The sequence below is a fragment of the Gobio gobio genome (assembly GCF_949357685.1).
Source record: "Gobio gobio genome assembly, chromosome: 12".
Lineage (NCBI taxonomy): Eukaryota > Metazoa > Chordata > Actinopteri > Cypriniformes > Gobionidae > Gobio > Gobio gobio.
The window spans coordinates 30880582-30898048 of record NC_137105.1 but is presented as its reverse complement, the minus strand read 5'-3'; the positions used below and the strand labels follow the sequence as shown (position 1 = coordinate 30898048).

The 17467-nt window shown below is 39.7% G+C and overlaps 1 protein-coding gene across 1 annotated transcript in view; it reads left to right on the top strand.

The window, feature by feature from the left end:
- Positions 1–16276, top strand: part of bcl11bb (BCL11 transcription factor B b) — a 38896-nt gene extending 22620 nt beyond the window's left edge. Inside the window, exon 3 of the mRNA XM_079831565.1 lies at positions 11802–16276. Coding sequence (XP_079687691.1) covers positions 11802–13759 — 1958 coding nt within the window. The 3' untranslated portion in view covers positions 13760–16276. The remainder of the gene's footprint in view (positions 1–11801) is intronic.
- Positions 16277–17467: the final 1191 nt, after the last annotated feature.

Sequence of the window (17467 nt, the reverse complement as noted above, 5' to 3'; positions counted from 1 at the left end):
ACAGAGAAAGTATTTCATTTTTTTTATGTAAATGACAACTTACATTATTATAATGTATTTTAGTGTATCGTTAAATGCAACAAAACTAAAAAAAGTATTAAAATATATATATATACAAATTTTAATATACTATTTAAAATAATAGTAGACAAAGTCAAATAAAATAAAAGTATTCTTAAATACTAACATATAGCACAAATCTAAACTTAAGGAGATAAGCAGATAAAAGTGTCCACAGTTACAACCAGTATAAACAATATCTAATATTGGCTAATATTGATAGATTAATTTGAGTGTTAGGCAAGTTGTGTGTGTGGTCTGAATTAAATGTGGTATTTAAGTATAAATAACAATTATAATGCACATAATACAACTATTAACATTTGTAGTGAGATAAACAAAAAGCATTTCATTTTCAAAGTGAAAATTAGAACTCATTGTAATATAAATGTATTTACATGTTAAATGTAACAACAACAACAAAACTTTAGATTAGGGTCCTATTAAATATGATTTCTACCTCAATAAACTCCTAAATACTGCTTATTAATATTGTTAAGTTTAGGTATGGGTAGGATTAAGGGATGTAGAATATGGTCATGCAGAATAAGACATTAATATGTGCTTTATAAGTACTAACAAACAGACAATATCCTAGTAATATGCATGCTAATAAGCAAATTGTTAATAGTAAGAATTGGACCCTAAACTAAAGTGCTACCAAAAAAGGTATACAAATTAGACAAAGACAAAAATGACACATCATCAAATTGTGCTTTTCAAGAAATAGTGCTTCTAAATGGGTTAATATTGGGATAATCTGGTGCTGTCCCTTAAAATGATTGTTGTGTGCTTAATGATTATTGTATTAATGCATGGTTTTGTTCTACATATTCCACATCTTTTAAAAATGTGCCGTATGCAAAAGAGCACACTGCACTCAATACTCTATCCCGCAATGCGCTTGATCTTTCATTTCTGGTGTGGCAAATTAATCCAAAATAATAATAGACACAATTATTAACATCTTTTTTCTTGACTTGGTATTTAATTGGACTACCAAATGCTGGATTAAATGTCAAATATCAGTTTTTAGTTCCAAGATACTAAGTGGATATCACTATGCAACTCCTAAGTATTGTATTTCTAATATAGCATACAACTGTTTAAAACATTTATTATATAATGCATGCTGTTTAACATACTATTTAGACAGTGTACGTGTAGTATTCAATGAGTAGTAAAGGTTACAATAAGTTTTAAATACAATTAAGGTTTGTTACCTGCCTTCATTAAAATGAACTAACAATGAAAATATTTCTAAAGCATTTATTTAGCTTACGTAATGTTAATTTCAACTTTTACCAATACATTATTAAAATCAAAAGTTATATCTGTTAATTAGATTGTGCTAACATGAACTAACAATGAATAGTTGTACTTTTAACTAACATTAACAAAGATGAATAAATACTGTAACAAATGTATTGTTCGTTGTTAGTCAATGTTAATCAATGCATTAACTAAAAGTAATGGGGCCTTATTGTAAAGTGTTAGTATTCTAAACATAGTGTAAATCTAAACTCAAATCCACAATTAAATATCCAACCAATTCAATTTCTAATGTTAATAGAAGAATATTAGGACACATTATCTCAGTGTAAAACATCATCCAGGCACTTTTTTTTTTTGTGATTATTTAAAACATGCTAATTTTAATATTGCATACAATTTAGGATGTATATTATCTTGGACTACATGCTTTTGATTTGGCATCTGAGTTTGGGGTCACCTGTATCTGTGCTAAAGATTATGGGTACTCCCTGATTCTTGCACCAGTCGTACCACTGCAGTGTTGGTCCTGTTGAGCGCAGCAGAAGTGGAACCCATTCACATGACTGGCATGTGTCGCAGATCCCGGCACATAAGGTATCTAAAGAGCTGTTTTACAGGGCCCTGATTGTTTGGGAAGGCGCGCTGAGGGCCTGGGGATTTTTACAGTGAGCTTTAAATGGGTATAGAAGCCTGGGCCCAGCTGGGGACCATTATAGTAGACGTAATCCAAAAAAATACCAGGGCAATTATTTCACATACGGGATAGCTCTCTGCTCTTTTCTGCTTCCCTTCCTCACACACATGAAAAATCCAGCATGAACCAGCATGAATTTTATGTTGGTCCAGGCTGGTTTATGCTGGTTTGAACCAGTAATAGTGCTGGTCTTGCTGGGGACAAGCAAACCAGCAACCAGCATTCCGTGCTGGTCCCAGCATGCAAAACATACCTTAATTACTTAAGGTTGCAACTAGTTGCAATTGTTCCAAAGTCTTTTCTTCTTCTGTTGAAATAAAAAGAAGATATTTTGAAGAATGTTGGCAAACAGTTGACAGAATTTTCATTTTTGGGTGAACTATCCTTTTAATTTAAAATGAAAACAAATTTATTTATCAGACCTTTTTTGTTTTAAGTGTGAAGTTACTTAATCATGACATTTTTGAGAAATCATTGCTTTTCAAGTAATTGTATGAATATTACTTCAATTACTACAGATACATTTATGAATGTTAAGACATTTGTGCTCGATAATTTGATAAAAAAAATGAAGTGTAGTCAGATTTATAGTTTAATAAAAACGTTTGTGTTTAGAACTGAGGGGCCACGAGCAAAATGGCAGAATTCAAACTGTGCACTTCTGGGAAGTCCTGCACCAGCCAAACAGAGATGAATGAGTATCCTTTTTTAGATATTTTCTTTATTGATCTTTACTTCTAAAAACATGTAAAATCGAAAGGATTAAAAGGACAAAAGGGCACCAAAAAAAAACTCAAAGTAACAACTTAACTAACAAAAGGCTATTTTTATTCCATCTCATGTCAAACATTCAGAGATTAGCTATTAGCGCAAACCGGGTGGGAGATTTGATTGTGATCCAGAGTACGATTGTGATGACATGGAGCAATGTTTGCTTTGAACTGGTCCCTCGCTGTCCCCCTATTTGCTTTTTTCTCTCCACCCCGCTGGCTTTTCTGCGTCTCCCTTCAGCCGCAAGCTCCAGTGTCATCCATCAAGTTCCTGCAGCTCTTCTTGAACGCCTTTTCACGCCAGCCACATCTTAACGCGGTGACGCACACTCCAAGCTATGATTCAGACTAGTTGCAATGCCACAAAACGCTGTGCTAATGCACTTCTCTCTGTTCTCACCGAGCCAAGAGTCATAGCTCTTACTGACAGAGAAGTCTTTCCAGTTGTTTTTCACTGTCCTTTCCCGTCTGCGCCGTAGGACGTCTTCGCTCTGGCAGTATCAGATGATGACAGGGCACTCTAGGGTGGCATGTGTTTTCATTTAGACGGTTACGCTACCCTTGGCTGGCCTGTTTCTTCATGAGACTGGCAGTAAGCGTGCAGGAGGAAGTAGATAGCTGATGTGGGTGTGTCGTTATGTATAGGATAGGTATGGAATACTTGCTTTATCTCATGAATATGTTGTTGTGTACTTTTCTTTTTATGCTAATCTTGGTAATCTCTGAATAATGCATTTCTACAATGGCATCGGTAACTTAATTTTTTTTGCTTTTACATCCACACCGCTAGGTGTCAGTATAAGTCCCAGAGAAATGTCATATTAGCCAGTTCAGAAAAAGTGTAGTCTTAACCCTTAAACACATACCTCAGGTGTTTATCAACCTGGGAAATCCTTCACTACCCTGTTGTGTCTGTTTTCTAATTAATTTTTTGTAAAAAGTTTATAGGGTCTCTAGCGACCCGAGGTATGTAATAGTGTAAGATTTTTTCTGCTCAACAATTGAATATCTGATGACTTAATAAGTTCAGTTCACGTTTATTGGTTTATAGGTGGCAATGTCTGATACACAATGACGTTTCACTCATAGTTACCGCAGGCATAAAACAAAAGAATAGGAAGTATCATCAGCAAAACTTGAAATGGCTCAGCGATTTCCTGCAGAGCAAGTACTGCATGCAGTCAAATATTAGTGTCACTGTCACTTGATGGTGAATCTGGTGAAGAACCTGTCAGCGATCGAAATGTTGATTTTGAAGGCGTAGAAAATGATAGCTTTGCTAAAAAGCATCTGCTCAAATTGAGCCCTTCCAAATTCCCCAAAAATATGCTTCTTTTTATTTTGTTATTAAAATATCAGGAGAGTTTATTGCAGCACTTAGAGATCCATCTGTGATAGAGATATACCCGGGTTGCTAAAGACCCGAATATGTAATAATGATTGGTGAAACATTCATGGATTTCTAAATAATATATATGTATCTTGATTTATTGATGTTTGTACATTTGTACCAAAAAACACGGCAAAAATACTTTTTCTTTGCAGTGCAGGCCCTGAGAATTGGCCTTAACCTAAACGGCTGAATGGATTTTGTGTGTTAGTGGGTTGGGATGAATTTATTATGGGGGTCTAGGTGTGTTTCTTCCTCTTTTTTAGTTTGTGACAATGGCTGAGAAAATATAAGTTTATTTGTTTGTGTAGGTGTGGGTGTGACTGTGTGTATGAAGGTGTCTTTTGCGTGTATTTGCATCAAAATGCTTGTTTGTTGTGTGCTGTGAGACCACAGTTTGCGATGTCCCTCCTCTGTGCTCCTGCAGATGGAGACAGATTGGAACAGTTATTGCAACAGGCCTGCTTTCACTTAGACAGGAGACATAAGTGTGTGTATGTATGCGTGTGTGCCTGCCATAACCACTATCCCTGCCACTATCCTCTGTGGCTTCTCTACACACACAGTTTTTCCACTGTAGAATGGGAGTCTTTTCATATACAGTTGTCCGTCCTCATTATGGCCAGGAATCATAGATAGCTCTAATCCACCAGGGCACTGAACTACGGGAGGATTATGGGTAAAAAAAGACTACAGCGAAATTGATAAAGGTAATTATTAGTTCAGTTTAAAGTATTGCCAGAGCAGGCTTTCACACTAAGCACCTGGCTCATGGTTATAAAGCTTTCTTGTTGGGCCAACAAATATTTGCACTGCAAAGATCCCTTTCTTAATCAGTGTTTTTGTTTTGTTTTATGAAGTTCAAATTTTCTTTATTATTATTTATAAAATTTAATTTCTCACATATTTTTAGATATTGTTAGTGGAAAACAAGAAAAATGATTGATTAATATCTCTATTAACACCAACGTTTTTAAGAGTTTATTTCCTACAAGCAGAGCACATCAAAGAGGATGCGCACACACACACACACACACACACACACACACACACACACACACACACACACACACACACACACACACACACACACACACACACACACACACACACACACACACACACACACACACACACACACACACACACACACACACACACACACACACACACACACACACACACACACACACACACACACTTCGCTGCAGGCTGTGGAATTTAGCATGAAAATATCAGACTCCCCTCAAGAAACTGGTATGGTGGTTTTGGCCCCAGCATGTGGTCTGGCTTTCCACTCATCATCTTCCTGCCAAAATCATTTACTTCTATGTCATAATCATTCATCAAGGACAATATGATGGTTTGTTAAGGCTCACAGCTCAATCAATGTACAGTCACATCTACTAAGATATATCAAGGCAGACAGAGAGAAACAGAAACAGAAGGATAGACAGTGAACCATCTATACAATTTAAAGCTGAAGTATGTCATTTTTTAAGTGTACGAATTATTAAATCTTCAAGTGCAGAGTCAGTTATAATAATAATAATAATAATAATAATAATAATAATAATAATAATTTGTACATATATTAGGGTGGAATCTCCTCAACTGCCACCAATGTGCAGCATCCACCTGAATGATGTGACGGCAGCCATATTGCGCCAGAACGCCCATCACACACCAGAAGCCAATCAGTATATGGGGATGATTTGGAAGCCATGATGATGAACAGAGGCCAATGGGCAAATTTGGCCAGGATGCCGGTGGTTACACCCTTAATCTTTTTCCGAAGGACATTCTGGCATTTTTAATGACCACAGAGAGTCAGGTCCTCGGTTTAACGTCTTATTCGAAGGATGGTGCTTGTTACAGTATAGTGTCCCCATCACTACACTGAGGCGTTAGGACCCACACAGGGTGAGCACCCCCTGATGGCCTCACTAAAACCTCTTCCAGCAGCAACCTAATTTTCCCAGGAGGTCTCCCATCCAGGCTCAACACAGTGGGAAACCAGTCTTGGGCTACAGTTTGATATGGCTGCTGGTCTATAAGTAGAGTTATATGAGGAGTGTTCAGAAAACCTGTCGATAAACAGTGCCACTAGTGGCATAGAAATAGTGCAATTAATCTAAATCAGGGGTGTCCAATCCTGCTCCTGGAGGGCCACTGTCCTGCAGAGTTTAGATCCAACCCCAATTAAACAAACCTGCTAATCAAGTTCTTATACTTGTCATATTAGAAACCTATAGGCAGGTGTGTTGAGGCAAGTTGGAGCTAAAATCTGCATGACAGTGGCCTTCCAGGATGAGATTGGACACCCCTGATCTAAATTGACTTTAAAGAATCAGTAAAACTTTAAACTTATTATTATTTTTTTTAATAACATATTCCACAGTACTCTTCCCATAGCAGTGCATAGACATTGTTTATCTCTCTCAGACACAAGCACTCGCATCCAAATCACATCAACGGTCCCTAGAGTGTGTTGGTGGCACAGACAGCAGAGTTGCAATACACAGAATGCTGTACCTCTGTGTTTCTCATTAGCATAGTGGTCTGGCCCCCTGATTAGCCACGATCATCACAAACAAGACATCAGTGATGCGAGGTGAGGCCCCACAAGCCCCTGGGAGCCCCAGATCACAGGCATGCTAATGAGGGCCCGTGTTACTACGGTGTGAGGTGTCAGCCAGGATTGTGACAGGTGCACAGAGGGGACGTTTGGGGTGGGGGGAGGGTCCGGAGGGGAGAAAAGGCGTGTTGTAGTCCCCATGGCATCACCCTGTCCTTTGTTCTCTATGCAAATCCACTGCTGTGGCTTTCGACAGCTAGGAATGTAGCGGGTTCAAGATTGCCAGGACAGAGTACACACACATTACTATTTTAGAATTGTAACCTCATCATACTAGTTATATGCATTTTCATACGCACATTTGTCCTTGCATTGTGACTTAATCTAGTGTCATTCGCACATCCACTTATCTTTGCACACACAGAGAAGCCCTTGCGGTGTCACGCGAGTTTCACGTATTTTCACACGCACATATGTCTTTATGTTGTGACATCATCAAACAAGTTGCATGCATTCGTACATGCACTTGTCTTTGTGAAATTATTTCAGAACACGTTGCACGGATTTGCACATACTTAAATATGTTTCATGCAACTGCACACACAAATCTTATGTTTTCGCCACCATGAACAGTGATTGGACTGAGCATCGGAAAGTTCGTTGTGAGTGTCAGAACAGCCGAGTGGTCTAAGGCGCCAGACTCAAGGATTTTATGCACATATGTTGTCACATGAGTTTCACACATTGGCACATGGTCATATGTCCTTGTGTTGTGAAATCATCAAACACGTACTAATCTGCAAATCCACTCGTCTTCACGATTCCATTACCAAACGCATTGCATGTATTTGCAAATACGTAGATACCCTCGCGTTGTCACAGAAGTTTCACACATTTGCATATTCTCATTTAATTTTTCCTTGCGTTGTGACATTAAACAAGTTGCAAGCATTCTAACATGCACTTGTCTTTATATAATTCAGAAACGTGTTGCGCATATTTGCACACACACACCGATCAGGCATAAGATTATGACAGGTGAAGTGAATAACACTTTTTATCTCTTCATCACGGCACCTGTTAGTGGGTGAGATATATTAGGTAGAAAGTGAAAATTTTGTTCTCAAAGTTTATGTGTTAAAAGCAGGAAAAAAGGGCAAGCGTAAGGATTTGAGCGAGTTTGACAAGGGCCAATTTGTCATGGCTAGACGACAGGGTCAGAGCATCTCCAAAACTGCAGCTCTTGTGGAGTGTTCCCGGTCTGCAGTGGTCAGTAATTATCAAAAGTGGTCAAAGGAAGGAACAGTGGTGAACAGGCGACAGGGCCATGAGCGGCCAAGGCTCATTGATGCATGTGGGGAGCGAAGGCTGGCCCGTGTGTTCCGATCATACAGATGAGCTACTGTAGCTCAGATTGCTCAAGAAGTTAATGCTGGTTCTGATAGAAAGGTGTCAGAATACACAGTGCATCGCAGTTTGTTGCGTATGGGGCTGTATAGCCGCAGACCAGTCAGGGTGCCCATGTGGTCATAATGTTATGCCTGATCAGTGCATATGGCTTTGGGTTGTGACACAAATTTCATACATTTGCACATGATCAGATGATCTTGCGTAGTGACCAACAAAACAGTTGCATGCATTTTGACATCATGAAAGGAGTTTCACACATTCGCACACATGCATATGTCCTCGCATTGTGGCATAATCAAACCAGTTTCACGCATTCGCACATGCTCATATGTCCCTGTGTTGTGACATTACCAAACAAGCTGCACATTATTGCACACACATATGTCCTTGCATTGTGACAACATCAAACGAGTTTCACACATTTGCACATCATCACATGACTATTCCATTAGTCCAGCTTCGGTAAGTGATTGGTTCATGGTCGGGTAATGCTGGAGACAGCAGTAGCTAACGCTAATGTTGTTTCCCTCATGAAACAGCAGTGCTCTCAAGTCTGCCAGATTTGTTCGCAGATAATTAAAAAACACCCTCCGGCCCCTCCTCCTCACTTCTCTGTCACTGCATTCATGCTCTTAAAAGTAAATTAATTGCCACAAAATGTTGAAATCAACATATCTAAACCCAGGTTGGAGGTCCCTGAGGATGGACTAATTGGCCGTGAGGTTTTGTAATACTAAACCCAAGAGGTTGGATAAGTTTAGTGTAAAACCCCCTCTGCGCACACATGCATGCTTGTCATTAATCACATATCCTACACACACACATACAAAGACATGCACATAGACATCCCAGCACTGTTTAACACAATGAGAACGCTACTGCAGAGTTGTTAGCTTCACGCCAACAGCCATCTCTGTAATATAACAGCCACAACTCAATTTAGCTGTTTAACCTGTAATCCCGGCAATATTTATTGAAGTGCAAGAGGGAAGAAAATTAGGCTATTAGGCTCTTACAATTGAATACATTGAGAGGAGAAAAGACACTCTGTTAACTGGCAGTTGACCTCTGCGGCCCACAGCGAACGGTTTCATGGACACGGACCGCGGTAATTACTGCAAATTGAATCACAGAGCGAACAGCGATGATTCTATAATGAGCACTTTTATTGGCTGGAGCGCTTTGCTGTGACATGGCCCTCCCAGGCCTCTGTAGTGTGGCACACACACACAGTAGGACCCAATGGACCATGATCAGATGGAGATTTGTGTTCCTGAGGTGCCTGATGGGTAATTTCACACCATCATGCCACACAAGCTGCTGTCACAAGACATGGATCTCTGATGGGTCATTAGCATATCCTAACTTATTCACTATGGGTTTCTCTCTCTCGTTCTGGCTTGTTTGGAAAGTTGATGAAATTTGTCTTTGGTCGTCATTAAGTCTGCCTGTCTGTTAGCTGACACGGTCCCTTAGTAACATATGGTGTTTTTTGTATGATGTGATAGGATGCAAATTGCAGTAGCTCAAGCACACAGTTATTTCGGGGTGAGAGTGTGAGCGTGCACACACAAATGCATATATTAGTGCATGCACGAATGCTCTATTACACTCTTTTTGTCCATCCCATGTTATGTTGAGTCCTGTACAGCCATCAGAAGAATATGGTATGTTAATGAGGCTATCCGAGGAATATGTCCATTGTTGATTTTATCCAGACTTGGGCTCCTGTCCAGGGCCTCAAAATTAAAACGAACAGCCTGTGTGTATTTTAGTATCTAATCTCCACCACCTCTTTTCTCATGTTCCCTCAGTCTCTCTCTCTGTTACTCTTTTAGCATCCAAAATCCCTCATGCCAGGTATCCATTTAAAGGCCAGCCAAACCAAACACAGGCTGTGGACCTGTCATACCAAACCACTTACACGTCCAGTGTTCTCTCTCTCTCTCTCTCTCTCTCTCTCTCTCTCTCTCTCTCTCTCTCTTTTCACGGCATCAGTCAGGTGTTTTTCAGAGAAACCTCAAGTCATATCTGCAAAATACGACTCACAATGAAATATGATGATCCTAAGAAATCTCCAATATTACACACAGCGAATAGTTAACTTAAATACTTATGGTTCTGTGAGGATATATGGAATGACAATATTTGTAACAGCAGCTCAAACTCTTGAATGTATCATGGTAAGTGCAAGTTTGGATGGTAAAATATTTGAAATTTGAATCTGTTGGCATATCAAAGTCACTGCATTTTGGATCAAAATTATCAAAATTAAACATTTTAACTGGGCATTTTTTTTCCACAGTTTTCAACGCGTTTACTGATTAAATTATGTAAAATTCTAAAATCCCCCCCCCCAAATATCCCCAAAATATCATATTTGTTTTATAAGTACACTCTAAAAAAAAGGTTCTATATGGCACCAAAAATGGTTCTTGGCTCGTAATCATAAGGGAACCTTTTTAAGTGTTATATAGCTTCAGTGGTTCTTCAGCGGTTCTTCAGAGGTTCTTCACCGGTCCTTTGACTAAGGTGCTATATAGCACCGCTAACTATGGTGCTATATAGCACCGCTACCATATACAGAACATGTTAAGATATGGTGCTATATAGCACCAAAAGTGGTTCCTCTATGATTACGACAAAGAACCATTTTTGGTGCCATAAAGAACCTTTTTTTTATAGTGTAGCCTCCTTAAACAGGAAAATAATACACCATCTATATCAATGCATGAGTTCACATGACACTTCTGTCTGAATTAACATGCAATGTTATTAGCTTTATATTATGCAAAAAAAAATTAAACTGACATGAATGTCTTTTTTTTCACTGTGAAAGAATGCACATGACAGCACTGGCATGTATTTGCAAAGTACATTTTAGTGAAAAATCATATTACAAAAATATAAGTATATGGGTGACTGTCAGTAGCTAAATATGCACCTGACTTTGCCAATGTATGGACCTGTCAACACGATTCCCTTTCATTCTCTTTCTTAATCCTCTCTTTCTCTTTCTTTTGCCACATAATTATCTCCATATGGAAATAGTGAAAGGTGGGGGTGTTGGGGTGTTGAATGGGGAGTTCTATATTAACGTCTGGCTGGCATTAGCATTAGCACAATGCGCTGTGGCCTGTGGGCGATACCTGCCATCTGCATTAGGCTTCAACCCTCTGGGAGCTTCCCTGCTCTCACTAACCCCCTAGTGTGACTCAGATTCTTGGTGAGTCACATACAGGCAGATCCTCTTTGACACAGCTTTAGAGAGCAGCCGGCCCTGCCTCACAGTAGATAACCCGCTAGGCTATCAGAGAGCTCTTGTCTTCCCTCTTAGGGTGATGTAATTTTCATTCAATCTTATAAAATGGCTGTCGCCAGAGCGCAATGAAATGTCTTTCACATGTTGCCTGTTTAATTTTTAAACAGAAATGATCCATGAACCTCACCATAGAGGACTCTTAGCTTTGATTACATTTAAAGCCATCACAGAGAACAAACAGATGCGCAAATGACATGGAAAGCTATTAAAGTGTACTATCTCAACCTCCCCTCGCACCAGATCAGAGAGTTAATAGCTAATATGTGTATATTAATTCCATCTACTTGTTTTGTGTCTTCCAGGAAGAGATGAGCCCTCCAGTTACATCTGCACCACTTGTAAGCAACCCTTTACCAGTGCATGGTTTCTGCTGCAGCATGCGCAGAATATCCATGGGATACGCATCTACCTGGACACCCACCCTACTAGCTGCTCGCTTACCCCTCGCATGGCCCTTCCTCCTCCACTGGGGGCTGATGTCTTGCCCCGTTCCCCTCTAGCCAGCTTTCTGGGTGATAGCAGCAACCCTTTCCAACTTTTGCGTATGGGTGCCCCACTGCTACGAGAGCCTCCACCACCTGGATACATGGAAACCCGCTTGCCATCTACCCCGCCCTTTGTAAGCCCTCCACCACCCCGTCATCCCCTGGAACGCCTTGGCCCAGAGGAGATGGGTCTACTGTCCCAGCATCCAAGTGCTTTTGAGCGAGTGATGCGGCTGACACCAATGGGCATTGAACCAGCCATGGGCTTTTCTCAGCGTCTTCGTGAATTGGCGGGCAACAACAACAATGGTGGTCCAACTCCCCCTCTTTCACCTAACCGTGTACCCCCTATGCATCGGCTTCTCAGCCCTACTCTCTTCCAGCCTGGCTCCAAACCTCTACCTTTCCTAACCACACCCTCACAGCCGCCATCAGTTCCGTCCAGAGGCCATTCCTCACCACCACTAAATCAGGTTGGCAAAGCCAAGTCCTGTGAGTTCTGTGGCAAGACTTTCAAGTTCCAAAGCAACTTGATTGTGCACAGACGAAGCCACACTGGAGAAAGACCCTATAAGTGCCATCTCTGTGACCATGCATGTTCGCAGGCCAGCAAGCTAAAGCGCCACATGAAGACGCACATGCACAAGCCAGGCTCTATGGGGAGTTCACCTGAGCAGGGAGGACCAGACTCAGCTGGAGAGGGGCTTAAAAACAGTGAGGAAAATGGCACAAGGGAGGGATTGGATAATGAGGAGGAGGAGGAGGAAGAAGAGGAGGAAGAGGAGGAAGAGGAAGAAGAGGAAGAACAGCAAAATGGGAGCAGGCCTGAGTCCAACCTGAGCATGGACTCGGAGCTGAGCAGAAACAGAGAGAATGGCCCAAGACCCTCCCCAGAGGAGAAGCCTCTGGCCACTGACAGAGTGACAGAAAGCCAATACAACAACCTCGACAATCACTTGAGACTGCCACCGGGCAGCAGGCCATGCCAGGAGATGGACACAAATTTGGCAGCCAGGGATATCAACAGAGAAAGACGGCCCATGGTGAATGGCAGAGGCTGCGGCCCGGAGGATTCCATCTCAGTGATGTTTCACCGGAAGCCAATGCCTATTTCCAGCTCCAGCCTCTCTGGGTCTTCAGCAAAGAGGATCAAGGTGGAGAAGGATGTGGAGCTGCCGCAGGTGCCCATCATATCCCCTGAAAATGTGTATTCTCAGTTGCTTGCCGGTTATGCTGCATCCCGCCACTTCATAAGGGAGCCATTCCTGGGTTTTAACGACTCCAGGCAGTCGCCTTTCGGCACTTCTTCTGAGCACTCTTCATCTGAGACAGGCAGCCTGCGCTTCTCCACCCCTCCAGGGGAAATTCTGGAGGGTGGTGGGATGTCAGGGCGAAGTGGCAGCAGTACACCTCACCTCCATATGCGGGGTCCTGGGCCAGGGAGACCACCCAGCTCCAAAGAGAGTCGACGGAGTGATACCTGTGAGTTCTGTGGTAAGGTGTTCAAGAACTGCAGCAATCTGACCGTGCATCGGCGCAGCCACACAGGTGAGAGGCCTTACAAGTGTGACCTGTGCAGCTACGCTTGTGCCCAGAGCAGCAAGCTTACCCGGCACATGAAGACCCACGGGCAGTTTGGCAAAGAGGTGTATCGCTGCGATATTTGCCACATGCCCTTCAGCGTGTACAGCACCCTGGAAAAACACATGAAGAAATGGCATGGAGAGCATTTGTTGACCAATGACGTCAAACTTGAGCAGGCTGACAGAGCTTGAGAACTCTTTTCAATGCACTGCATTATGGGTTTACCTGGATAGTCTTTTTCTTGACTATATATTTTTTTGGAGTGAATTTTTTTTTGTTTTTTTTGTTTTTTTGTGAAAACAAACTGCCACCTGAGAAACAAGAACACAGGGAAATGTTAGTCTGCAGTTCTAAAAACCCTACTTGCATTTCCCAGCAACTAACAGAGGAGTAGTCCATTAGGAATTCATGGAGCCTTTCTACTGTGCAATAATTTCTGTATTTATTGGATTATTTGTAATGACACATGGCATGTGCAGGTACATTATTGATGGGTTTCTAATGCATTCAGTTCTTGAAATTATATTTCTACACCCCATCTTATGATATGACAAATACTGAGATTTTGGCAGTCAGCCAGTTATATGTTCTAAACTAGTTTCCTCAAAGGAAACAAATGGGTAATTTCTAAAGAAGAGGTCGACTTCTAAAAATCTGAGAACGTTTTCATGTTATTGTTGCTGTCAATGGCCCCACTCATCATGGGTTATATTCAGTAGATAGATATAAAGCACTGAATGTCACTTTGACAATAAAAATATTCAACAATTTTAAGGGACAAAAAACCCAGGGATGTTTTAAGGCAGCTGATGCAGTTTAACTGCATCTGAAAGATTTTCTATTGACAACCTTTGAAATTAAATTAAATTAAAGTTCATCAACCATGACATTTATGAGAATGACAATGTGCAAATGACAACAAAAATAACAATATTTCCTCTTCATTATTGTGATCCCTGTATATAAACAGTGTTGAGGCCGCCAGTGTTTCATTCCTGGCTTTTTTTTTTTCAAAAGGCTGTCATTTTTCATATACCAGATTTTACTTTTAAAGACCAAAATGTTTACATTCGCTCAAATTAACATCCATTGCCATTTCTTGCCATTCTTCCTTCCTCATCTAGCTCTTAATTTCAGTGATGTCCAAACCTTGTATAAGGTCGAATCCTTTCATAGTTTAATGGTATTATAATATGTTTGTTGTGCAGTCTTGACTAATTCAGACTGGATTCACTTCAAGGGAAGTCATAAACTTCATAAGCTTAGATTGTTGCGCTTATTATTAAATTCTTAAAGGAATGTGTTCATTCACAAATGAATCAATTCTGAAATCAAAAATGAATTAGCAGCTATTTGGACACCAATATAAAGCACAGGTGCTCACCTGAAGAAATAATTTGAGTAAACGCACACACACACACGCCATTCATTTGTAGCAGCATTCTATGCACCATCCTGTGGGTTGTTGAAACTGCAATCACTGAATTGTGTTGGGGCTCTCTGGAAGCCCTGGGTGACTGCCTGTCCTCTAAAGGATCCTGGGATTAAATGATTTCCTCATTATGACCTCTGTTCCTACACACTGAATCGCCTCCACCTGTCTCTTTTCATACATCACCAGCTCAAATTTACGCGACAGCCATCCCTCGCCTCCACTCTGCATACACCACTGTTCTGTAGCTGCATATTCGCTATTTAAAACATCCTGCCATTTATGTTTATGACTTTTTACAGTCTACATTTTATTTGTGACTTGATTTGAATTTAAGCTAAGGCTGCACATGTTTCACACAAGGACGAGAATTTTTTTTAAAAATATGGATGTGTAGTTTATCACCTACTTGTCAGATACTTTGCAAACTGTCAAACCTCTCTTTGCGTAAATGACAGGAAGTGGCCATAACTTGACAGAAAATCAGGAGGAAATGTGTAGTCAAGAAAGCGGTTTGAATTTAAGTGCTACCAATGGCTTTCGGAGACAGACATAACCAGACAACACGGACGTGCCTCAAATTAATATTCAGCCTTTATCTTCTGATGAAGTTCAAACTCTTGCTATACAGTGGGGAAAAAAACAATCCATGAACAAACTTTCACTAACCAGTATCATTTGAATTCATCAAGAGGAATCAAATCATAAAAAGTTGTAAAGGATGATTGTCAACTTATTTGGGAAATATAAAGTGTGTTTCATTTTTGAGGGAAAGTCTTAACGCACAGATTTGTTTGAGAAATTACCAAGCCATTTCTTTACTGATTTATTTAGATGGACTAGAGAATTATTGACAGTGGAGGTAAAACAAAACATTTGGAATAAAAAAAAAGAACTATGACACTGTCTTTAAATGATGTTTACAGTGTTGAAGTATAAGAATACTGAGCTCTTCTGTATATGTGTTTTAAATGAGACAAATGTTTTGTCCTCTGTTTTTCTACAATATTGAATATCATAGCAGGGTTTTCTCCTTTTTCCCTTTGTTTCCCCCCCCTTTTTGGTGCAGGTATTTCCGTAAATTTCTATGGATATATGCGCGTGTATGTTTTGTTCATTGTTAAATACTCAATGTATTTGTAATTTCAGTGGCATTTTATGAAATGATGCAAAAAATCTTTATATTTTGCAGTCCATTATGAAATTGTGAGTCTATTCAAATGTTTTGTCACTATATCTGTTCATAATTTTGGTAATTCCATCCACAGGAGGATGTAAAAAATAAAATAAAAATGAAAACAAACAAGGAATCCATCTTTTGCTAATTATTTTTCAATGTAATTAGGCAGGGCAAGCTTTTGTCTGTGTTCTGTGATTGTGCAGAGAATAAAAGTTATAATAATGTTAGTACCATATCATACCATTAATAGGGCACCATGCAATCCATTTTATTTTTCCCAAATTCTATTTTGTTTTTGTTTGATTTAATGCCTAAATTAAATGTTAGTAATCAAAAACGGTGTCTAATTAAATCATGAAACTTATACAATACAACTTATACAATGTAAAAGTTGAAGTAATCTTAATTTTTTCTCAATTCTGTTTTATTACTCCCAAATTCTGTGCTTTCTGGATTTCTTTTTTAAAAGTGGAATTAAATTTGTAATAAAAAAGAATGTGTAATCAATTGAAGTAATACACCTTTTTAAGGGCCTTGTGAATTTTTTTTATTTTATTTTTTTTAGAAATTCTGCGTTCTGATTTAATACAAATGAATTATAAAAAAGGTGGTAATCAAATGAAGGCATAAAACATTAACATTTATTAATATTTTAAAATATAAAATATTGCAAAAAATGCTGCAAAACCGAGGTTTAATGTTAATATTAAAGCAAAGTAGAATAATTGTGTGATAATTTCCTAAAGTTTTAATTATTATTATTATTACTACTACTTTGAGAGTTACATTTTACTCTTCTACAATAGTATTTCAGTCACATTTTCTTCAGGTTAAACTGAACTTGTGTTTTTGTTTGTTGTGAAGACCTTTGAGTTTCTGTGTGATGATTACTTTGTCTTATGTGAAATGGTGAAATGCCGGTGAAGTGAGATGATGTTCATGTGTTCATGCCCTCATATACACTCTAAAAAAAAAAGGTTCTATATGGCACCAAAAATGGTTCTTGGCTCGTAATCATAGGGGAACCTTTTTAGTGCTATATAGCACCAATTTTGGTGCTTCAGTGGTTCTTTAGTGGTTCTTCAGAGGTTCTTCACCGGTTCTTCAGAGGCTCTTCACCGGTTCTTTGACTAAGGTGCTATATAGCACCTCTGAAGAACTGCTGAAGAACCACTGAAGCACCAAAATTGGTGCTATATAGCACTAAAAAAGGTTCCCCTATGATTACGAGCCTTTTTTTTTAGAGTGTAGTGAGACGGCAGACACTAGTTCATATCACAATTTGAC